This window comes from Natator depressus, chromosome 3 (genome assembly GCF_965152275.1).
Source record: "Natator depressus isolate rNatDep1 chromosome 3, rNatDep2.hap1, whole genome shotgun sequence".
NCBI lineage: Eukaryota > Metazoa > Chordata > Testudines > Cheloniidae > Natator > Natator depressus.
Window position 1 is genome coordinate 17,973,859 of NC_134236.1, and position 24,593 is coordinate 17,998,451.

Below are 24,593 nucleotides of genomic sequence, written 5' to 3' on the forward strand. Positions count from 1 at the left end.
CAAATTCATGGCAATTGCTGACTGATGCAAAGAGAATGCTCTGTATCTGCATAATTAGATGGTTATTCCTCTCTCTTTTCTAATCTCATGATATTTGTTAATTTTTTGAGCCACTCGGGAACTTCGACTGTACACAATGTGCTAAATAATTGGTAGAATGTATAACTGCACTAAATTCAAAGACCTAGAACCACAGACATTTACACTGGAAAAGTTCTTTTGTCCATATGCTTGGTGAATATGGGATAATTCCTTACATTGTGTTCTTGAAAGTTTTGTCCCATTTGGTTTGGTTTGTGGAGTTTTCACCGCTTTGAGAGGCTGTTCCATCGTCTAGTAGACATTACTAACAGGAAATGTTTCCTCTTACTCATCTTAAATATGCTTTTGCTTAGTTTCATAGCTATTACCCCTACACACTTGAGCCACCCTTAACGATGTCTCTTTCCTTGGAGTTTACGCATTTTAAATGCTTGGGAATGGCTATCATATCAACCATATCATAGCTATGCATCCAGTTACATGGACCCACATGAAAAATATGATCCTAAATTTTGAATGTAAAATAAAATAAATGGCTAGAAAATGTTGGCAAACTGATGAAACCTGATATGAAAGTCACTGGTAGAGAGTAAAGACAGAATCCCAGCGAGTACCTGTAGGACAGGGGTCAGCACGTCCCTATGGCCCGCCGCTTCCCGCAGCTCCCCGTGGCCAGGAACGGTGAACCACGGCCACTGGGAGCTGCGGCGGGGGGGCAGGGCCTGTGGACAGTCTGTGTAAACAAAATGTCTCGTGGCCCACCAGCGGATTACCCTGATGAGCTGCGTGCCAAAGGTTGCCGATTCCTGTTGTAGGACTTTAACATAACCACATTTTTGATCTGATCCTACACTCATGGAAGTAAACGGCAAAACTTCCATTAACTCCAATAGAATCAGGGTCAGACCTTTTAAGACTAAATTATGAGAATGTGCGACCTGCACTATGGCATGAACAGAGAGATCTTGGGTTCAAAATGGTGACAATCCCAAATTAGACATGATGTAATGATTAAGGGGAACAAAGCACAAGGATAAGAAGAGCCCAGATTACAGTAATGAGACTGCACATTTTAAAAAAATACTTATAATTATTTGCTCACTAATTGTGGGCATCATAGAAGAAATGAATCTTAAGGGGGGATGTCCACAATTATCCACACATTCAATACTATTTTCAGAGTAAAGTGTCAACTTCCTTACCACCCTTAAATTCCATTTGTCGGACTGTGAACGTAACATCATAGTTTTCCATTCCGTCTATGCAGCACTTTAGGACCTGAGAAACATTGCATCGGATAAATCCTTGAATGGGATCCCGTACAATATTCTGCTTCAGAGGCAGAGGAACAATCTCAACTGTTGTACTAGCAGAACTTGGCAAAAACTTCTGAAAGAACGTGCAAGTATAGGTGCCTGAAAGCAATGAAACAAAACTAGGCCTCAGTTGAAAGCCACGGAATGCAGACTGTGATGTGATGAATGGTAAAATAGCTGTATTACATTTTTATGAATATGGTATGTCTCTGTGTGGTTGTTTATGGAGGCTTACTTGCTATGGAGATAGATCAAAATGGATTGCTAAACACACCGAGCAGGAAAGGTAAAACAACGACCCAGATCAGGAGCATCCCTGCAAGCACTCAAGCACAACAGCCAGGTTAGTAGATGCCTACTGGATTGTGCACTGCCCAAAACAAAGCTGGAGAAGGAGCTGGTGGTGCTCCCTTTATATGCAACAGCTGGAGTACTCACGAAGGATGTGAAAGACAGATTCTAATCCCCACTCTGCCTGCTTTGGAGGAGGAACTTGGACCCAGGTCTCCTACTTCTCAGTTGAGCATCCTAACCTCTGGGGTTGGTTCTCTCCATCTCTCTTCTTGAAGCTGTTCCACTTTGTATGAAATACTTAAATATTAATTGTGCCGGAGACAGACCATGAGACTGACGATATAGCCTGCTGGTTAAGGCACCCACTTGGGAGATGCCAAGTTCTAGCCCCTGGTCTATTGATTTCAATGGGAACCACTTGTGTGATCAAAGGTGTGCATGTGTTTAAGTGTCTTGCAGGATGGGGACTTAGGTGAAGTTCTAATTTTCAAATGATTGGTAATGTCACCTATCTTGTCATTCTGACTGAAACACACAGTGATGTGACGCCTTCACTTACCATTCCAGGCCTGAGTGGCAGCCTTCACTGTGAGCACGGACCTCGCATTGCTTGGGGATTCCAAGTTACAGAGGTATAGCCCAGAGTCTATAATTTGAGACTGGATTTGCCAGGTGACATTATTGCAATTGCTCACTTTGCTGGTGCATGTTAGAGAAAAATTGTGTCCCTGAGAAACTTGAGCTTTTGTGTTTGAAGATATTTCTACATTTGCTGAAAAATATAAGATAAATGACACATTATTGTTATTTGTCATTTGCATGTGGCCCAATAGGTAGGCAGGGTGCCATATGGAGAGAACAGAGACACAGTCCCTGCCCAAGGCACTTACACTCAGCTATGTGCAATCAGATTCTATCAGCATTCTGCGAAGGCTCCTTACCTACTCGTAAATACGTCACTTTGATGGCTTTACTTCTGAGGGCGCCATGCCCTGTGCTCACATCACACGTGTACGTTATCTCAGGGTCAGACTTGTTTGGGCACTGAGACTGATTGGCTTGGAGAGTGTACTCAGTACAGTTTGGAGTGAAACTGACGGTTCCTGTATTGAAATAAACAATCCCAGAGCTGTCAGTCTACCTCAACCACAAGTAAAGCCTGTAGATACAGGACTTGTCCTACCTATGCAAACCCTAGGTGTAGGCACAAGTTTTGACAGTGAGACATTTTAAACTCACCCACCCTGAAGTCCACATTCAGCCTTTACTTGGGCAAAACTCACAGTGGCCTCGTAAGGACTTCAGGATTGGGCCAAAGTGCCCATATGGAGGTGGCTCTTAATACTTGCCAATTACCTAAGACACCCATTGGCCCAGTTCTACAATCCTTACTCATGCTGAGCAGCACATACTCCCATGAGTAATCCCACTGAGTCCAATAGCACTGTTTGGGTGAGTGAGGACAAGTCACTGTGAATAACGGTTTCAGATTCAGGCCTCAGAGAAGTATTTGGAGTCAGATAATCTCAGTATTGGCAGATTCAAGGTGTTTCTTACAGTAAGCAGTGGAAAGTACAAAGAGATACTGCAAATATTAAACTCATCTATTTATCTTAGGGGAAACTAACATTTTTAAGGGCCACCCTGTAACTGTATTTTCGATGTCAAGAGAGGAGGGTTAGACATAATGGGGAAAATTTACCAAAACTGCCTATCTAAATCACATCCACAGAATCTGAGTGCGCATCTATTGTGCAGGCAAAACTCCTGGTCGAAATCCTGACCCCACAGAAGTCAAAGGCAAAAGTCCCATTGACTTCAGTGGGCCAGGATTTCACTCTGTATGTCTGAGTAATTCACAAGTGCATAAATCCCTGGGTCCAAGTGCAATTCTTTGAGGAGGTCAACAAGCATGTGGACAAGGGGATCCAGTGGATATAGTGTATTTAGATTTTCAGAAAGCCTTCGACAAGGCTATTAAGCAAAGTAAGCAGTCATGAGGTAAGAGGGAAGGTCCTCTCATGGATTTGGAACTGGTTAAAAGATAGGAAACAAAGGGTAGGAATAAATGGTCAGTTTTCAGAATGGAGAGAGGTAAATAGTGGTGTCCCCCTGGGGTCTGTACTGGGCCCAGTCTTATTCAACATATTCATAAATGATCTGGAAAAAGGGGTAAACAGTGAGGTGGCAAAATTTGCAGATGATACAAAACTACTCAAGATAGTTAAGTCCCAGGCAGACTGCAAAAAGCTACAAAAGGATCTCTCAAAACTGGGTGACTGGGCAACAAAATGGCAGATGAACTTTCATGTTGATAAATGCAAAGTAAAACTTCGGAAAACATAATCCCAACTATACATATAAAATGATAGGGTCTAAATTAGCTGTTACCATTCAAGAAAGAGATCTTGGAATCACTGTGGATAGTTCTCTGAAAATATCCACTCAATGTGCAGCGGCAGTCAAAAAAGCAGTCAGAATGTTGGGAATCATTAAGAAAGGGATGGATAATAAGACAGAATATATCATATTGCCTCTATATAAATCTATGGTATGCCCACATCTTGAATAGTGCATGGAGATGTGGTCACCCCATCTCAAAAAAGATACATTGGAATTGGAAAAGGTTCAGAAAATGGCAACCAACAATGAGTAGGGGTATGGACCGTCTGCCATATGAGAGATAAATAACACTGGGACTTTTCAGCTTGGAAAAAAGACGACTAAGGGAAGAGATGATAGATGTCTATAAAATCATGACTGGTATGGAGAAAGTAAATAAGAAAGTGTTATTTACTCCTTCTCATAACACAAGAACTAGGGGTCACCAAATGAAATTAATAGGCAGCAGGTTTAAAACAAACAAAAGGAAGTATTTTTTCATACAATACATAGTCAACCTGTGGAACTCCTTGCCAGAGGATGTTGTGAAGGCCAAGACTATAACAGGGTTCAAAAAAGAACTAGTTTAGTTCATGGAGGATAGGTCCATCAGTGGCTATTAGGCAGGATGGACAGGGATGGTGTCCCTAGTCTCTGTTTGCCAGAAGCTGGGAATGGGCGACAGGGAATGGATCACTTGATGATTACCTGTTCTGTTCATTCCCTCTGGGGCACCTGGCATTAGCCACTGTCAGAAGACAGGATACTGGGTCAGATGGACCTTTGTTCTGACCCAGTATGGACGTTCTTATGTACCTTTGTGCATTTACAGTTATTTAGTTTGCAGTCATACTTCATATTAAAGTTCCATTTCTATACAGTTAATAAAAGGCTAGTAAATGATTAATAGGTGTTTTAATAAATGGTTACTCCTTTGCTATAGGTTGTTATAGAGTCCAAAAGGGCAACTGGTTGCTTAAGACTTACAACCATTTATAACACCATCTACTGATGTGCTTATAAAAATCTATACCATGTTCTGCTGGTGTCCGTAGCATGCTTATGCTATACACGTCTATTCATTATTTATAAATCCATTCGAAATGGAACTTTAATATCAAGCATGATTCATTTTGCACAGGACAGTTCACACTTGCATGTGGGGTTTTGGCCCCAATCTTTAGCTGTGCTGCAGCTGTTTTGTGCCACACCGTTTGCTTGCCAAAGCTGAGTACACGGCCCATGGAAGGTACTCTCGGTATAAGGGTGACCCTGAAGTTGTGGACAACCAATAAAGGGACTTCTACACCTCATACCCACCTTGCTGTCAACAAAGCAGGAAAAGGGGGAGATGCACTTTCTGAAAGATGACTAGATATCAGCATGCTGCACTGATCCTGGGATAGGTTTCCAGCCCTCTGTGGCAGTTATGGGGTGGCAGAAGTTAGAGCAGCCCTCACGCGGCTCTAACAGTGCACAGCAATGGCTACAGTGGCACTAAGACAATGCAAGTGGGAACTTCATCTTGGCTTGGCATAGCACCCACTGACTTGTGGTCTAAGCATCTGGGGAGTCCCCGAGGATATGGCCCTTTTGTGCATGAAACAGCTGCATGTGCCTCTTTTTAGCTGCAAATTAGGAGGAGAGGTTTAGGAAAAAACTGGCCCATAGTACGGGAGACTGAATATTTTCTGTCTTACCCAAAATATTTGTTGCTCTATTTGGTCTCCAGTTAGTAGTAAAGGATTGTATATTTCCATCAACGCAGCAGCTCAGCGTTACTTTGGTACCGTCACATACAACTTCAGTGTCCCCTGATTGCACAACGTTTATTGGAGCTACTGTTATATTTTGTGTTTCTTTAAATGACAATGTGTAGTCCACACTGCTGCTCATGAAAACACAAGTATAAGGACCTGTAAAGGAAATGCAATATTACTGCTGAGAACTCTTTCTGCCTTAATCCCCTAAAGCAATGAAAAATAGATTCAGCTATTCACCCACTAGACCTAACCTCCCAGTCCAATCCATGTTACCTGGCTCCTTAATACTGAGCTCTAATATATCACCTCTTTTCAAAGGGCTCTCCAAACATTAACAATTTAATTTGCTATGGAACTCTAAGCTGTTACTTTTTATTATAATATAATAAATGCACTATGCTGGCAACACCATTCAGAAGCTAATTCATTAAAGAAAGTCATAGGAAAATGATGGGGGGAAAGGCGCATTTGCCCGTCTGTTTTAAATAAATAGAATCATTGCATTCTTCTTTGTTCTTTTGCCTATTGCAAACAATACACTTCCATATACAGATTTTGCAAGAGGGACACAATCGTACCAGTATCATGCTGTGTAACTCTGGTAATTTCCAGAACTGACTTTGTAATTTCTTCTATAGTTATTGTACGTATTGAATGCCGGATGCTATTCAAGATTTCATGTCCAGAATGATACCAGGTCACGTTCCCTGTATCCACCCATGTCTTACAATTCATTTTTACTGTATCCCCCTGGAAAATGTCCTCAGGGGACACAGAGAAGTTGGTTTGACCTGGAAAGGCAAAGAGAAACCTGTAGTAGTATTTATTTATTTATTTTATTACTTCAGCTGACATTTACCTAGTGCCTCCCATCTCAAAGCATTTCACAAATTATACACATTCGGTGTCAATGATATGCAGCCACCTCTGGGGTGCAGGGCATCAGCTATGCAGATGACTGGTGCATAACACGCTGCCCAACAGCAGAGTGGAAATTCTAGCCAAGAGCACTAGTGCAAACCTCAGCTCTCATTACAGGAGCTGTGAGATTTGCAATGTGCAAAGAGTGGACAGGTACTTGGGGCCTGAGATGTTGAGCAGCCTCAATTCCGATGGGCCTTGGTTTGTAACGTCTTGCCTCATTGACCCCTTGCAATGAACAATACAATGTTCAATTTATCTCTCTGGGAGAGGCTAGCTTGGGCTTCATTGCTGTGGTGACAGGGTTCTTGTTGTCAATAGGAGATGCGGTGCAGCACAGTGTAGGACAACTGGCTCGTTCATTTCCTCCATGGGAGCTGAGCTGGTCTGAAAGTCTGGTCTCAAGTGTTCAGTAGTGTTAGGCAGCTCTACAAATGGTTGTTACCGTTATTGTTTGTATTACAAACGATTGTTCACAAACTTTAAAGCAAATTCATAGCATGCATAATAGAGCTTAAATCTTACCTGTTATTTCTAATGAATCAGGGATTAACATATATGATGTATCTAGTGAGTGTTGAATGTTTCTGCTGGCATTTTTGATTTGGGAGACTGTTGCTGGGGCAGCTTTGATCTCATAGTCCACAATAACACTTCCAGCCCTAAACAGAGCCAAGAATTTAAAAAAGAGTTTTGATTCAAGAATGTACTAATACCTGGCACTTAGGTAATGTTTCCTATACTCAGCTCTGTGACCAACCCATTAACTAATGAATCTCCACAACCTCTCTGTGAGAAGTTTACAAGTTTATTTACCTTCTGCCTTCCATTGGGTGAAATTCACTCCTGTGCAGAGGGCCAGCACAAGTTGTATGGGTGAATTTGGCCCTATTTTCAGAGCTAAAAGTGCTGCACAGACATCCGCACAGGGATGAATTTCACCCACAATGCTTCATATTCACACTCATTTAGGGGAATTCCATTTGTTTGTGTTTTAGTGGGCCTGTCATACTATTATCCCAATGCTGTGTATGGATTCCAACCACAGTAACTGTGGGCCATCTCATTCCTATGCCTCGTTTTGTGTCTCCTGAAAGGGGGAAAAACAACAAGAAGAAAGAAGGGCTCACATCTTCTGAAAAAGAAAAACGACCCAAAGGCGGTTTCCTTACCTGAAACTGGTGACTCTCGCTGATACGAAGCCAGGCAAAGATTTGTAGCTAGCTGTAAACTGAAAAGGAAGAAATATATTGCGCCATGTGAACTCTCTGGACATTTTTGCTGGAAGTCATTTGTTGGTAACTGAAGAGCGGGCTTGATTTCAGCAAATAGGAACGCGGAATGTAAGCTCTGATACAGTGGGCCCGAGGCTCTTTTCACTTACTCTCTGTGATGGAGATTAGCATGAGGACAAATAATCTGACATTTTTAGTCCCCGTTATCCTGAAAGATCCCTATAACCACTTTACTGTAGATCTGCATAAATGAAGTCGATAGGAATTTTGCCATAGGTTCCCAATGGGAGCAGGAACTGGCCTTCTCTATCTGCCTTATGTGTTTATGCGGTCTGCATTACTGTCGTATCAGACTCTTTAATGTATTTATCCTCAGAGCAACCCCATGAGGTAGCAAGTGCTATTATCTCCATTGGACAGACAGGAAACTGAGGCACAGAGAAGCTAAAGGCCAGACCTTTAAAGGTATTTAGGCTCCTCAAGGTGCAGATAGGTGCCTAGTGGTCTTTCCAAAAGCACTGACGTCAATGGGAATTGGGCACCTAAGTGCTTCTGAAAATCACACCAGGTGCCTAGCTGCATTTTTAGGAGCCTAAATACCTTTAAAAAATCAGGTGCTACGTGACTTGCCCAAGGTCACACAGGCAGTCTGTGGAAGAGCAGGGACTTGAAGCCCGGTTCAGGATAGCGCCCTAATCACTGGGCCATGCTTCCTGGCCCTATACGAATAATTTGACATTCTATTAAATGCCATCACTTGGCACCAGCAACACTATACCAAGCTTTTCAGGAGGAGAAGGGAAGAGCAACTTCTCCAACTGAAACTGTAGGCCACCGTTGTAGGGAGGCTGAAGGTACCTGCCCAGACTGGAATTTGACCCGAATTAATAGTTCTACTCTTGTGAAAAGTTTCATTAGACGTTTCATTCACTGGGACCTCCATTTGATCTCTCTTCTGGAAGGTGTCACCTGTAGCAGTGCAGTGTCTCCTCGCCCCATGCCGGGGCACTGGCTCATTGCTGACTTCGGATATTTCTACACGGCAATCCGAGACATGACTGCAGCTTTGGTAGGCACGCCTGCTAGCTTTACCAGAAGCGCTGTCTTTCTAAGCTGTGGGGAGGGGGAGGGGCGGGGGTGCTCAACCCCCCGCTCTGCCCCAGCCCCTGCACTCCACCCCTTCCCACAAGCCCCCACCTGGCCCCACCTCTTCCCAGCCCCGCTTTGCCCCGTTCCGTCCCCTCCCCTGAGCGCGCCCCACTCTCACGCCTCCTTCTCCCCCCAGCGCCTCCTGCACGCCACTGAGTAGCTGACAGCAGCGGGCGAGAGGCACTGGGAGGGAGGGGGGGAGTGCTGATCAGCAGGGCCGCTGGTGGGTGGGAGGTGCTGGAGGGAGGAGCTGATCCGGGGTCTGCTGGTGTGTGCTGAGCACCCACTGTTTTTTTCCATGGATGCTCCAGCCCCAGAGCACCCTCAGAGTCGGTGCCTATGAGCTTTACCCATGCTGCCATGCCTAAAACTAGCAGCACAGAGGTGGAGACATGGGCTTCCCCGATGAGAGACCATTAACTGACTTCTATAAGCCACTAAGCAACATTCAGTCCCTGCACCAAATAAAACTCTGGATCCAAACACACCCAAACCATTGGGCTGTTTGAAATGCAAATGCGGATTTGGAGCTGAATGTTTCAAACGGCCTTTGTCTTCATAAGGGGTTGGAAGAAAGCCCTGGCTCTGAACTCTTTCAAACTTTGTGTTATTCTGGATTGGGACATTGGGACTTGGCTCTCGTCTCTGCCACTGGACCAAGCTAGGGATCATCCAAACCAGCAGAATACATCAAATGTGAAAGGCGCTGTCATCCATTACCAGTCACCATACATATGTCAAGGGCAGATAGAGTGGCTTAGCTGATAGAACACTGGACTAGGTTTCAGGAGACCTAATTTCTATTCCTAGCTCTGCTTCTGTGTGACTTCGGCCAAGACGCCTCATCTCTCTATGCTTCAGTTTCCCTATCTGTAAAATGGTCATAATGACGCTGACCTCCTTTGTGAAGTGCTCTGAGATCTACAGATGAAAAGGGCTGGATAAGAGCTAGGTTTCACTATTATTATGTCTGACCAAAGCCAGAGTATGTTCCCTGATTGCTGGTCTTTTGTACATCTTATAGATTTGTTGTGAACTCCCTTAGCATCAACCAGTGCAGTAGTGTCTTCCTTCTTTCCCACCGACCTACGAAAGATGTTCCCATCACTCATCCCACAAGCAACCCGCACTCATTTGGACATGAACAGCCCACAGATTGTATAGACAATGGTTCTGCAAATTAGATTGTTTTTAAAAGCCAAAGACGTACTGCATTTTCCAAGTCTTTTTCGTATGTCTTATACAGTTCAGAAGAGGAATTCTTGAGAGCATCCTGGAAAACTACACCAAGTCTGACTGATAATTTTAATGTGATGGTAGCAATGCCTGCAGCAAGAAAACAAAACTACTTTGAACAAGAAAATATTCACAATCAAATTCTTTCAAAGTGAGGTCTGCCCCAAACAGAACTCTGGATCCAGACACACCTGAACCTTTGGGATGTTTGAAATTCAGACCTATGGCTTGTCTACATGGGATGTTTCCGCATAGCAAGCTTGGGTGTGAAGCTACCGCACATTAGCTTGCTGTATAGCAATGTCTTGTGTGGACACTGCTACAGTGCACTGAGATGCACTTTGGCTGCTACTACGTGTAAAGCATAGTAAGTCAAAGTGTCCTCCAGGGTTTGTAGTGTGCTGTAGCAGTATACACATGAGAAGTAGGGCAAGCTGGCACACTGTAGATTTACACCTTGGCTTGCAGTACAGTAATGTCCCACATAGACACGCCCTTAGATATAGCTCCATATATCTCAAATAGCTCCTGTTTTCATAAGGGATTGAACCACACCCTGGATCTGAACATTTCCAAACTTTGGGGTTATTCTGGATCTGGAGATGAGATTGGCTTACAAATCATGAAATTAAAAAAGATTCATAAATTCATAGATATTAAGGTTAGAAGGGACCATTATGATCATCTAGTCTGACCTCCTGCACAACGCAGGCCACAGAATCTCACCCACCCACTCCTGCGAAAAACCTCTCACCTATGTCTGAGCTATTGAAGTCCTCAAGGCGTGGTTTAAAGACTTCAAGGAGCAGAGAATCCTCCAGCAAGTGACCCGTGCCCATGCTACAGAGGAAGGCGAAAAACCTCCAGGGTCTCTTCCAATCTGCCCTGGAGGAAAATTCCTTCCCGATCCCAAATGTGGCGATCAGGTGAACCCTGTGTATATGGCAAGATTCACCAGCCAGATACCAAAGAAAGAATTTTCTGTAGTAACTCAGATCCCACCCCATCTAACATCCCATCACAGGCCATTGGGCCTATTTACCATGAATATTTAAAGATCAGTTAATTGCCAAAATCATGTTATCCCATCATACCATCTCCTCCATAAACTTATTGAGTTTAATCTTAAAGCCAGATAGGTCTTTTGCCCCCATTGCTTCCCTTGGAAGGCTATTCCAGAACTTCACTCCTCTGATGGTTAGAAATGTTTGTCTAATTTCAAGTCTAAACTTTCTGATGGCCAGTTTATATCTATTTGTTCTTGTGTCCACATTGGTACTGAGCTTAAATAATTCCTCTCCCTCTCCGGTATTTATCCCTCTGATATATTTATAGATAAACATTGGGTTCTTCTTGTTTGCCTTCTGGGTTTTTTGAGCATTTAGGGCACACTCTGGTCTCATTTTCAAGCTTTCCTCTGTAACCACAAGGACTACAAATTTACTTTTTGTAATGAAAGCTGACATTACCACATAATCACCTGCTGCAAGAAGCTGGAACTATAAGAAAAACACTAAATAGCCTAAAAAGAATGAAGAGTCCTTGTGCACCTTAGAGACTAGCAAATTTATTTGGGCATAAGCTTTCGTGGGATATAACCCACTTCATGCCCAAATAAATGTGTTAGTCTAAGGTGCCACAAGAAGTCCTTGTTTTTTTTACTGATACAGACTAACATGGCTACCCCTCTAAAATCTGTCACTAAAGAGCTTGAGATTCATGATAAAATCATGAGTGTTGGCAAGATTGCACCATGATCTGAATGGGGCCACTTGGATCAAGATGGAGCTTTGCATGCTGGGAGATGTAATTCGCAGGAAACACTTTCCTATTAAAAATAACAGCTACAGTAGGCCCCAAAGTATTGTGCTTGGTCCATGAGTCACATTTTAGCCAGCCCCACTGATGTGTAAAGATCACTCTCTCTCCTGATTAAATTTCATACCATATGCTACTAAGTGCAACTTACCTGCAGGCTGAAGCTGACAATAGGGTCCTTGAGAAGGCAACTCTGTGATACAGTCACAGATCTCCTCTTGTGTTGGGACGGTACCAGGACAGATTGACTTGGCAGTGCACACTGCAGCTGGCCATCCGTACCCACTTTCACAAGAACAATGGGTCTCATTATTACTGATGAGACTGCATACTAGTATAAAATAGAAAGTCTGTGGTAATGATGCATTATTCATAATATTTTTCACAATATTTTCCCCTTAAGTATATTTACCCTACTGGATGTGTATGCGAAAGTTTATACAATATGCTGTGCATCTTAGATGTTCACTAGCAAGATAGAAGCCTGAGTATCTGATGCCCTGAGAATCCTGTTATATGAATCATGAGCAGCTAAATAAGAGGTGGTGATACTCTCATTAGGGGCTAAGTTTGATTCATTACTCTAAGGGCTTGTCTATACTACCCGCTGGATTGGTGGGCAGCGATCGATCCAGCAGGGGTCGATTTATCGCGTCTAGTCTAGACATGATAAATTGACCGCCGAGCACTCTCCTGTTGACTCCGGTACTCCACCGGAGCGAGAGGCGCAGGCGGAGTCGACGGGAGAGCGTTAGCTCTCGACTCACTGCAGTGAAGACACCACGATGAGTTGACCTAAGAACATCGACTTCAGCTACGTTATTGACGTGGCTGAATTTGCATAACTTAGATCACTCCTCCCCTCTAGTGTAGACCAGGCCTAAGAGTTTTCTTTTAAATATAGAGCATGGACTGAAAATTACCCTGTTCCAATCTCTTGGGTTTGTTGTGTTTAGTCTTGGATCAGTGTGTTGAAATAGCCCTGCTGATCTATGATAGCAAGGATAGTTTTGCAGTCAGAGATTTCATAAACTACTGGGCTAAAAGCAAACACCGCATAGCATCAAAACTGGTTTCAATAACGTGTTGTAGTGTTTGTTTCGAGTGAGATATTGAACCATAAAATGACCCCATTCTGATTGCTATCTTGAACTTTAGAATGCAAAGTCATTTCAAAGGGCACTATCAGAAAAATGCTGTTGACACATATACTTCATATCATCTAAAATCTTAAGTCCTAGTTTTCAAACAGCATAAACCCATTTTCTTACTGTTTATGAGACACTGGCTGCTAAATCAAAGTTAACTTTCAATGACATAGCATGAAGTATTGACAAAATGTTTTGAATAAACTAGCTCACAGACAAGAAACACTTGGCAAGATGAACACACGTGTTTAGAACCAGTACGCACATCCTTCCACTGCTCCTGGATCAGCGATTTAAATAAAAAAAAAACAGGTCCTGAACTATTGTAAATACATGTGGTGTTTTATATTGTTTCATATTTTAACTATTCAGAATACTATATAGCTGCAATTTTGTATAACAACCAGTGGGAAAATAAAGGTTCTTCAATTCTTTGCCCTTTAATAATGTCCTTTGGAATTACATCGGAAAGAAAATTAGCCCATGAAGTGTGTGTCCACATGCTAGGGTCAAAGCATAGCCTCTTAGAGTGATTTACATTCCAAATGTCATTAGAGGGAAGTAAACACTTTGAAAATCAGCGCTGCAGCTTCCTGAAACATAAAAGTAAATCAGACTGCTATTATTATTGTGGTAATAAAGCCATAGTAGAACGTTTTAGCAGAGGGTTTCTCAGGCTCCCTCCCTTCCTTCGGCACAGAGAAGCATTCAGGCCTCTCCTAATATCAGTGTTTTGTAAGAAGGAGAGGTGTGGAATGCAAAGACCAGAAAGTGCTGTTATCTATGAATTTTTCTGTCTTGCTGGGTCCTTCCCCTCCGTAGGTAACAGAGACAGCTCTGGATTTGTAAGCCAGGCTCTGTCCCCCTCTAGTGGCACCTAGCCCTGCTAGAGATTGATGAGTCTGCTACAGCCTTAGCTAGCTAAGAGCCATATGGCTTTTAGTTCATGCAGTAGAGGCTCATATACTAAGCTTCAAAGGTCTCAGGTTTAATCCTGCCCGCTGACAAGTGGAGTCTGTCGGCATTACGTGTTCACTGATCGCTATGTGAAAATGTGAAGGCAATCGAATTATTGACAAGCCACTGCATCGTGCAGGACATCAAAAGAGTGACCTACTCACCTGTAGTAATATTGAGGCTTGAAATGTTCATTGCTGCATCTGAGGTGTTTATTATGACTGGAAAACTAAGATTCTTGAAATAATCTTTGACGGATTCCAAGAGAGATGAATCTGTAGAAATGATCTCAATGTCAACCTTGTATTCCACAGGAGAAAAGCCAAGTGCAGCCACTGAAAAGAAAAAGGATGGATGTGTTAGGGTTTATGATAATAACTGAAAGACTTCCAGACTAGCACCTGTGCTGTCTATTCAACAAGAGCTAATGAGAGGTTTCACCGAGCCAAGAGCCAGGGTGGCAGCTGGGCTTCAGGCAAGGAGCTACATGAAGAGCTCTCAGTCCCCCCACACTGCCTCTCTTCAGTTGGTGGACGCGCTCCTGATGTGGACACGCCCACCAAAATGAGGAGGGGAATGTGGATATCAATTAATTAGTGTGGTGGCTGAAAGTCAAGCGAACATAGGTCGACTTAGGGCTGTAGCGTAGACATGCCCTTAGTGTGCAGTGGAGATATACACCAAGTGACCAAGGATAGAAAAGGGAGGTGGCATAAGCCATTCCTCAGGGGAGGAGCTACATAGTAAAATGTGTTCAGACACTTTCACCTTTGATTGGCCACAGGTTTGCACCACAATGATTCACATGCTTGATCATTGCCACTCGCTATGTCTAGGAATGACCCAAGAGAACTGTTCCCCTGCTACCTACAGGAAACCTGCTCTAACGCCAGTGTTAACATACCCTGTCGCTTCTGCCTGTGCAGGTCTGTTGGGATGTTCTCTTCTGTTCCATATTTGCTGCCAGGCTGAAAAAAGAAGGCAGTTGTATGAGCTTTATTTTATTTTATTTATTATACCTGAGCTGGTGAAAACTGAGAGGACAATTGAACTCTGCCAGTTTGCACCAGCTAAGAGTTTGGTCCATCATCTTTTGTACATGCTTACACAGGTCAAAAGCAGCCAGTGATTTCATGCTAATGCACTTACATCTCCTTATTTTCTTCTTGTTATTACTGATTACTTGTACACTCCCCATAAGTGTGTCCCAGGGTGAAATTCACTCCTCTGCAGAGGCCCAGCACAAGGCCTCTAAGATGCTTGAGTCCAAAGACTTTATACATACATACTTTATAGAATGGATATATGGAAATTATCCCTGTCTCAAAGAGTTCACAATCTAATTTTAAACGTGACATGACCAATGACAGTACCACACAATCGGGGGGATGGGGCAAGGAGTGACAAGGGTTACAGTAATAAGATCATGCTGTTACTCACTATGTGATTATATTGAAGGTTCCATTCATTTTACTCTCATGATAATTTAACCCATTTTTTGTAGGTAATCATTGTAGGTAGATCATTTTTGGTCATCATGATTTCTGATAGCAAAGTAATACTGTGTATTAAAAGGTCAATGTGAGTAGGCTTGCTCCTGCTCTCATTAAAATTGATGGCAAAACTCATTGGCCTCACTACAAGGAGGACTGGGCTCATAATTATATGTGCACTATCAATTGAAATGTTTATTAAAGGGATATTGCAACTATGAGCAACCGTGCAAGAGTTGTTGTTTTGTAACCTGAGAGCCTCCAGACTGTCAGACAATGAGAGACAACCAACACACAGAATCCCATCTCGTTTTGATTACAGTTCAGCTCAAACCAGCTCCTGTCCATCACCTGGAAGCTTTGTGAAAGCAGAACACTAGGGAAGGCTGTACCCACACTCTAGGGACAAAATTGGGTGAAAGATGTCAACTTAGGGTTACAGAACTTCAAAATAAGCCTCCCCACTTATTTTTCTAAGGTTCTTCTATGGTTCTGGTATCTGAGCACCTCCCAGTCTTTAATGGATTTCTCCTTACAACAGCCCATGAGGTACCAGCATTTTACCAGTGGGGAGCTGAGGCACAGAGACGCTAAGTGACTTAAACAAGGTCACACTGGAAGCCTCCGGTAGAGTAGGCAATTGAATACAGGGTCGCCAAAGTCCCAGGCTAGTGTCCTAACCACTGCACCATCCTACCTCTTGCCACTTTAACATTTGGCCATGAGAGTTTGAAACGCATACAGTCATTTGTCTAAGCTGCTAGGGGAGCATGTGGATCGAGCAAGAAGACGCTGCCTATGAGGTCCTCCCACCCGAGTCTCCCTTGGGCTATGGATTCAGAAGATGGGTTAGGACTGACCCTGCTGTAGGACCTTTGAGGCCTGGTCTACACTACAGAGTTAGGGCAATGTAAGGTAGCCTACGCTGACCTAATAATGTCAGTGTCTACACTACAAGGTCCCTCCTGCCATCGTAACTTGCCTGCTATGTCAACTGAGGGCTGATCTACACTACACAGGTCAACATAAGGCAGTTTATGTCGACCTAATTAGTTCAGTGTCTACATTACAGCCTTGCTCCTGCCCATGTAAGTGCCCTCCTACACTGACATAATAACTCCACCTCCATGAGGCGTAAGCCTTATGTTGGTGTAGTTAGGGTGATGCAGTGTCTGTTAGACACTGTGTCCCTTACATTGGCTGTTGGCTGTCTTGTCAATTTCACGGTGGGAGCCCCACTGGTTTCTCCACCCCCCCCAACCCCCCCCCCCCCGCCAGCTGGGCAGCCTTGTCAATTTCATGGCTCACCAAGCTGTGAAATTGCTGATGCTGCCCTGCTCCCCAGGGAGAAGGCGGGGTGGGAGGAGCCAGAGCAGCTGGACCATGCTTTCTGGGGGTGAGAAGCCCCGGGTGGCTTTCCCCACTCCCAGCAGGGAATGGGGAGTGGAAGGGAGGCAGCCCACTGGGAGCCTGGGAGCCTGTGGGGCTGCAGGGCTCCTGGCAGGGAGCTGCCAACAGAGCTGAGAGACCCACCTCTCAGCTCCACACACTGCCCCTCTTAGGTCAGCGGAAGCGCCCCGGTGAGGATGCGCACCACTGACCCAAGGAGGGCAGTGTGGACATGCACCACGGCAGTAATTACTGCTGTGGCTTTAAGTCAACCTAATATAGGTCAACTTACATTTCTAGTGTAGACGTACCCTTAATAACTCCACCTCTGTAAGAGGCATAGCGGCACAGAAGCTAGCAAACAGAGCTGTAAACAGGGGAGTTTCAGTGGGAATTTGTAAGGGGAGTTTGTCTTGTGGTGCTTGTTTGGGGTTTGAGTTTGCTGTGGGTGGTGGTGTTTTGGTGTGGTTTGTGTTTCCCAGATTAACAGGATTTAGGTGGGAAGGCTATGACAGATACAGAGGCAGAAGTGGGAGTGACTCATGTAGTGGAAGACACAATGAAGATGACTGGATGTGGAAGCTGTGGTATGTACATGATCCTGGAGGGGGTACCTGGTAAGAGTTTTGTCTGCATGAAATGCCGTCTGATAGAGCTGATGGAGGAAAAGATCCGAAGTTTGGAAATGCAGGTGCAAAGTCTGGTTGAGTTTAGAAAGGGGTTTGAGCAGATTATGGAGCAAAGACATGAGGTTTCGGAAGGGAAAAGCTCAGACTTGCAGATGGAAGCAGGACTGAGGAATTCTGAGGGGAGACTGGGTGAGGAAAGTGGTCAGTGGAAGCATGTGACTAAAAGAACCATGCAGAGGAAAAGACGGGCTAGTGAAGGAGAAATAGAGCTTAAGAATAGGTTTGCAGAGTTGGAAAATGAAGAAGGGGCTCAGCAGGTAGTCACTGAAGGTGGAAGGGCAAGAAAGACGAGAAGAGCGGCTAGTCCTATAGGAAAAGGGGAAGAGTCAATGGAGACTACACCAAATATGAACCCCAGAAGGATACAGGATGGGTTGAGAGGATTACAAGGGAGAATAGGAATGGAAAGAACTTGCAGCCAGAGGGAACAGGGGATAGACTGGAGAATAGCACCGTCACCAGGAAAAGGCAAGTCTATATGATCGGGGACTCTTTGTTGAGAAGAATAGACAGGCTTGTAACCAGAGCTGATCCAGAGAATAGAAGGGTGTGCTGTCTTCCAGGTGCTAAGATACGGGATGTAGACCTGAGGTTGAAAAGGATCCTAAAGGGAGCAGGAAAGAATCCCCTAATTATCCTTCATGTCGGAACAAATGATACGGCTAGATTCTCGCTGGAAAGTATTAAGGGAGACTATGCTAGGCTGGGGAAGACGCTTAAGGAAATAGAGGCTCAGGTGATCTTTAGTGGGATTCTGCCTGTTCCTAGAGAAGGGCAACAAAGGCGTGACAAGATTATGACTATCAACAGATGGCTTAGGCAGTGGTGCTATAAGGAGGGCTTTGGGATGTATGGCCACTGGGAGGCATTCATGGACAGAGGACAGTTCTCTCGGGATGGACTTCATCTGAGTAGGGAAGGAAGTAGACTTCTAGGATGGAGGCTGGCACAACTGATTAAGAGAGATTTAAACTAGGAATTTGGGGGAGATGGTTGGGAGATGTCCAGGTAATCTCCATGCCGGATTTTAGCATTGTGAGGGAAGAAAACGAAGTAAGAAAGGATACAGCCGTGGGTAGGAGAATGTATATAAGGAGGAAGGGCAGTGTGGCTAGCAGTCTAATAGGTTATACTGGCTGTAGAATGACCGTGCCTAATAGGGTACAGAATGTGAGGGAGGCCAAACAGCAAAAATTAAGATGTTTGTACACCAATGCGAGGAGCCTAGGTAACAAAATGGAGGAACTAGAGCTACTGGTGCAGGAAGTGAAACCAGATATTATAGGGATAACAGAAACATGGTGGAATAGTAGTCATGACTGGACTACAGGTATTGAAGGGTATGTGCTGTTTAGGAAAGACTGAAATAAAGGTAAAGGTGGTGGAGTAGCATTGTATATCAGTGATGAGGTAGAATGTAAAGAAATAAGAAGCGATGGAATGGATAAGACAGAGTCCGTCTGGGTAAAAATTACATTGGGGAAGAAAACTATTAGAGCCTCCCCTGGGATAGTGCTTGGGGTGTGCTATAGACCGCCAGGATCTAATTTGGATATGGATAGAGCCCTCTTTAATGTTTTTAATGAAGTAAATACTAATGGAAACTGTGTGATCATGGGAGACTTTAACTTCCCAGATGGAGGACAAGTGCTAGTAATAAAAATAGGGCTCAGATTTTCCTAGATGCAACAGCTGATGGATTCCTTCATCAAGTAGTTGCTGAACCGACTAGAGGGGATGCCATTTTAGATTTGGTTTTGGTGAGTAGTGAAGACCTGATAGAAGAAATGGTTGTAGGGGACAATCTTGGTTCGAGCGATCATGAGCTAATTCAGTTCAAACTGAACGGAAGGATTAACAAAAATAAATCTGCAACTAGGGTTTTTGATTTCAAAAGGGCTGACTTTCAAAAATTAAGGAAATTCATTAGGGAAGTGGACTGGACTGAAGAATTTATGGATCTAAAGGCAGAGGAGGCCTCCATGTCTAGTTGGCAGCCGGTGTCAAGTGGAGTGCCCCAGAGGTCGGTCCTGGGGCCAGTTTTGTTCAATATCTTCATAAATGATCTGGAGGATGGTGTGGATTGCACTCTCAGCAAATTTGCGGATGATACTAAACTGGGAGGAGTGGTAGATACGCTGGAGGGCAGAGATAGGATACAGAGGGACCTAGACAAATTGGAGGATTGGGCCAAAAGAAACCTGATGAGGTTCAATAAGGATAAGTGCAGGGTCCTGCACTTAGGACGGAAGAACCCAATGCACAGCTACAGACTAGGGACCGAATGGCTAGGCAGCAGTTCTGCGGAAAAGGACCTAGGGGTTACAGTGGACGAGAAGCTGGATATGAGTCAGCAGTGTGCCCTTGTTGCCAAGAAGGCCAATGGCATTTTGGGATGTATAAGTAGGGGCATAGCGAGCAGATCGAGGGATGTGATCGTTCCCCTCTATTCGACATTGGTGAGGCCTCATCTGGAGTACTGTGTCCAGTTTTGGGCCCCACACTACAAGAAGGATGTGGATAAATTGGAGAGAGTCCAGCGAAGGGCAACAAAAATGATTAGGGGTCTGGAACACATGACTTATGAGGAGAGGCTGAGGGAACTGGGATTGTTTAGTCTGCAGAAGAGAAGAATGAGGGGGGATTTGATAGCTGCTTTCAACTACCTGAGAGGTGGTTCCAGAGAGGATGGTTCTAGACTATTCTCAGTGGTAGAAGAGGACAGGACAAGGAGTAATGGTCTCAAGTTGCAGTGGGGGAGGTTTCGGTTGGATATTAGGAAAAACTTTTTCACGAGGAGGGTGGTGAAACACTGGAATGCGTTACCTAGGGAGGTGGTAGAATCTCCTTCCTTGGAAGTTTTTAAGGTCAGGCTTGACAAAGCCTTGGCTGGGATGATTTGATTGAGGATTGGTCCTGCTTTGAGCAGGGGGTTGGACTAGATGACCTCCTGAGGTCCCTTCCAACCCTGATATTCTATGATTCTATGATTACTTTAAATCAAAGCTGCAGAAGCTATCAGAAGCCTGCATCCCAAGAAAGGGGAAAAAATTCATAGGCAGGAGTTGTAGACCAAGCTGGATGAGCAAGCATCTCAGAGAGGTGATTAAGAGAAAGCATACAGGGAGTGGAAGATGGGAGGGATCAACAAGGAAAGCTATCTTATTGAGGTCAGAACATGGAGGGATAAAGTGAGACAGGCTAAAAGTCAAGTAGAGTTGGACCTTGCAAAGGGAATTAAAACCAATAGTAAAAGGTTCTATAGCCATCTAAATAAGAAGAAAACAAAGAAAGAAGAAGTGGGACCGCTAAACACTGAGGATGGAGTGGAGGTCAAGGATAATCTAGGCATGGCCCAATATCTAAACAAATACTTTGCCTCAGTCTTTAATAAGGCTAAAGAGGATCTTAGGGATAATGGTAGCATGACAAATGGGAATGAGGATATGGAGGTAGATATTACCATATCTGAGGTAGAAGCGAAACTCGAACAGTTTAATGGGACTAAATCGGGGGGCCCAGATAATCTTCATCCAAGAATATTAAAGGAATTGGCACATGAAATTGCAAGCCCATTAGCAAGAATTTTTAATGAATCTGTAAACTCAGGGGTTGTACTGTATGATTGGAGAATTGCTAACATAGTTCCTATTTTTAAGAAAGGGAAAAAAAGAGATCCGGGTAATTATAGGCCTGTTAGTTTGACATCTGTAGTATGCAAGGTCTTAGAAAAATTTTTTGAAGGAGAAGGTAGTTAAGGACATTGAGGTCAATGGTAAATGGGACAAAATACAACATGGTTTTACAAAAGGTAGATCGTGCCAGACCAACCTGATTTCCTTCTTTGAGAAAGTAACAGATTTTTTAGACAAAGGAAACGCAGTGGATCTAATTTACCTAGACTTCAGTAAGGCATTTGATACTGTGCCACATAGGGAATTATTAGTTAAATTGGAAAAGATGGGGATCAATAGGAAAATTGAAAGGTGGATAAGGAATTGGTTAAAAGGGAGACTACAGCTGGTCCCACTGAAAGGTGAACTGTCAGGCTGGAGGGAGGTTACCAATGGAGTTCCTCAGGGATCGGTTTTGGGACCAATCTTATTTAATCTTTTTATTACTGACCTTGGCACAAAAAGTGGGAGTGTGCTAATAAAGTTTGCGGATGATACAAAGCTGGGAGGTATTGCCAATTTAGAGAAGGACCGCGAAATCATACAGGAAGATTTGGATGACCTTGTAAACTGGAGTAATAGTAATAGGATGAAATTTAATAGTGAGAAGTGTAGGGTCATGCATTTAGGGATTAATAACAAGAATTTTAGTTATAAGCTGGGGACGCATTAATTAGAAGTAACAGAGGAGGAGAAGGACCTTGGAGTATTGGTTGATCATAGGATGACTATGAGCCGCCAATGTGATATGACCGTGAAAAAAGCTAATGCAGTCTTGGGATGCATCAGGCGAGGTATTTGCAGTAGAGATAAGGAGGTGTTAGTACTGTTATACAAGGCACTGGTGAGACCTCACCTGGAATACTGTGTGCAGTTCTGGTCTCCTATGTTTAAGAAGGATGAATTCAAACTGGAACAGGTACAGAGAAGGGCTACTAGGATGATCCGAGAAATGGAAAACCTGTCTCATGAAAGGAGACTCAAGGAGCTTGGCTTGTTTAGCCTAACTAAAAGAAGGTTGAAGGGAGATATGATTGCTCTCTATAAATATATCAGAGGGATAAATACTAGGGAGGGAGAGGAATTATTTAAGATCAGTACCAATGTGGACACAAGAACAAATGGATATAAACTGGTCATTGGGAAGTTTAGAGAAATTAGACAAAGGTTTCTAACCATCAGAGGAGTGAAGTTTTGGAATAGCCTTCCAAGGGAAGCAGTGGGGGCAAAAGACCTATCTGGCTTTAAGATTAAACTCAATAAGTTTATGGAGGAGATGGTATGATGGGATAACATGATTTTGGTGATTAACTGATCTTTAACTATTCATGGTAAATAGGCCCAATGGCCTGTGACGGGATGTTAGATGGGGTCGGATCTGAGTTACTACAGAAAATTTTTTCCTGGGTATCTGGCTGTTGAATCTTGCCCATATGCTCAGGGTTTAGCTGATTGTCATATTTGGGGTCGGGAAGGAATTTTCCTCCAGGGCAGATTGGAAGAGGCCCTGGAGGTTTTTCACCTTCCTCTGTAGCATGGGCCATGGGTCACTTGCTGGAGGATTCTCTGCTCCTTGAAGTCTTTAAACCACGATTTGAGGACTTCAGTAGCTCAGACATAGGTGAGAGGTTTTTCACAGGAGTGGGTGGGTGAGATTCTGTGGCCTGCGTTATGCAGGAGGTCAGACTAGATGATTATAATGGTCCCTTCTGACCTTAGTATCTATGAATCTATGTTGATATAGCTAGGTCGATGCAGTGGCAGAATAGACACTGTGTTGCTTGCGTCGACTTAAGTGGTCTCCAGGAGGCAACCCACAATGACCCACTGTGACTGCTCTGGTTGCTATTTTCAACTCCTCTGCCCAGCAGCTAGGTACACAGGAACAAGCTCCTCCCCCCTTACAGGACTGCTAATTTTTTAATTTTCATTTCCTGTTTGGTCAGTGTGGAGAGCTCACCTAGCAACTGCCCAACTGAGCATACCAGGCCCATGCTCCAAATGCACTCCAGCCTACAGTACACAGGAGGTGGTGGATCGCCCGGGTCTGTGGGGAGAAGAGCCTGAGCAGACACAGCTCAGATCTAGCTGTAGGAATGTGGACATTTACAAGCAGATCTCTTGGGTCGTAGGGGGAGAAGGGCTACTAGGGCTACTCGCAGCAGTGCCGAGTGAAAGCCAAGGAGCTGCGTCAGGCCAGAGGAGACCAGCACTGAGCACCCAGAGGCCGCAATTCAGCAGCATGCAGCATCTCCAGTGCGAGCCCCCTCCCGCCACCCGCCCATGCTGCTGGGGGACAGAGACTCATCTGGCTCTGGCAAGGGAGTGGGGCCGAGTGGATGGAGCCGGGGCGGGGAGTCTGGACTCCTGTGTTCTCTCCCTAGCTCTGGGAGGGGAGTGGGGTGTAGGGGGCTTGTGGGGGGGAGGTATATCATTCAGAGATCATAGAAAGAGGTGCATTTGCAAGGTTACATTACTTCACTCACAACATGGTTCAGACCAGGGTGCTAAAAACACAGTGGCAGGCACAACACAGGAAAGCAGCATACATCTCTGAGGGGTCATTATTAAAACAGTCTTTCAAAGCCTTCCTGAGCCGTATAGCTCCCTGCTGAGTTCTTCTTATAGCCCTGGTATCTGTCTGCTCAAAATCAGCAGACAGCTGATCCACTTCCACCCTTCATGCGGCAGAAACTTCTCTCCCTTTGTTTCACAGATATTATGAAGCATGCAGCAGGCAACTATAACCATGAGAATATCTTTTTTCACTGAGGTCTAACCTAGTGAGTAGACAGCTCCAGCGCCCCTTCAAACGGCCAAAGGCACATCAACCATCATTCTGCACCTGCTGAGCTGATTGTTGAAGTGCTTCTTGCTGCTGTGTAGGTGTCTGGTGTCCAGCTTCATGAGCCACGGGAGTAAGGGATAGGCTGGTTCTCTCAGGATCACTATGGGCATTTCAACCTTTCCAGTGGTGATTTTTGTGGTCCGGAAAGAAAATCTCTGCTTGCAGATTTCTGAACAGGACTGTGTTTTTAAAGATATGCGCATCACGCACCTTCCCGGCCCATTCCATGTTGATGTTGG

The 24,593-nt window shown here is 44.2% G+C and overlaps 1 protein-coding gene across 1 annotated transcript in view; it reads right to left on the reverse strand.

The window, feature by feature from the left end:
• The window catches only part of ADGRF5 (adhesion G protein-coupled receptor F5), an 87,148-nt gene that overhangs the window by 20,243 nt on the left and 42,312 nt on the right, over positions 1-24,593 (reverse strand). The window contains exons 4-14 of the mRNA XM_074946785.1: positions 15,166-15,229; positions 14,426-14,596; positions 12,308-12,487; positions 10,313-10,428; positions 7,891-7,949; positions 7,244-7,380; positions 6,376-6,588; positions 5,735-5,950; positions 2,594-2,755; positions 2,212-2,424; positions 1,245-1,457 (exon numbers count right to left, since the gene is read on the reverse strand). Of these exons, the coding sequence (XP_074802886.1) occupies positions 1,245-1,457; positions 2,212-2,424; positions 2,594-2,755; positions 5,735-5,950; positions 6,376-6,588; positions 7,244-7,380; positions 7,891-7,949; positions 10,313-10,428; positions 12,308-12,487; positions 14,426-14,596; positions 15,166-15,229 (1,744 nt within the window). The remainder of the gene's footprint in view (positions 1-1,244; positions 1,458-2,211; positions 2,425-2,593; positions 2,756-5,734; positions 5,951-6,375; positions 6,589-7,243; positions 7,381-7,890; positions 7,950-10,312; positions 10,429-12,307; positions 12,488-14,425; positions 14,597-15,165; positions 15,230-24,593) is intronic.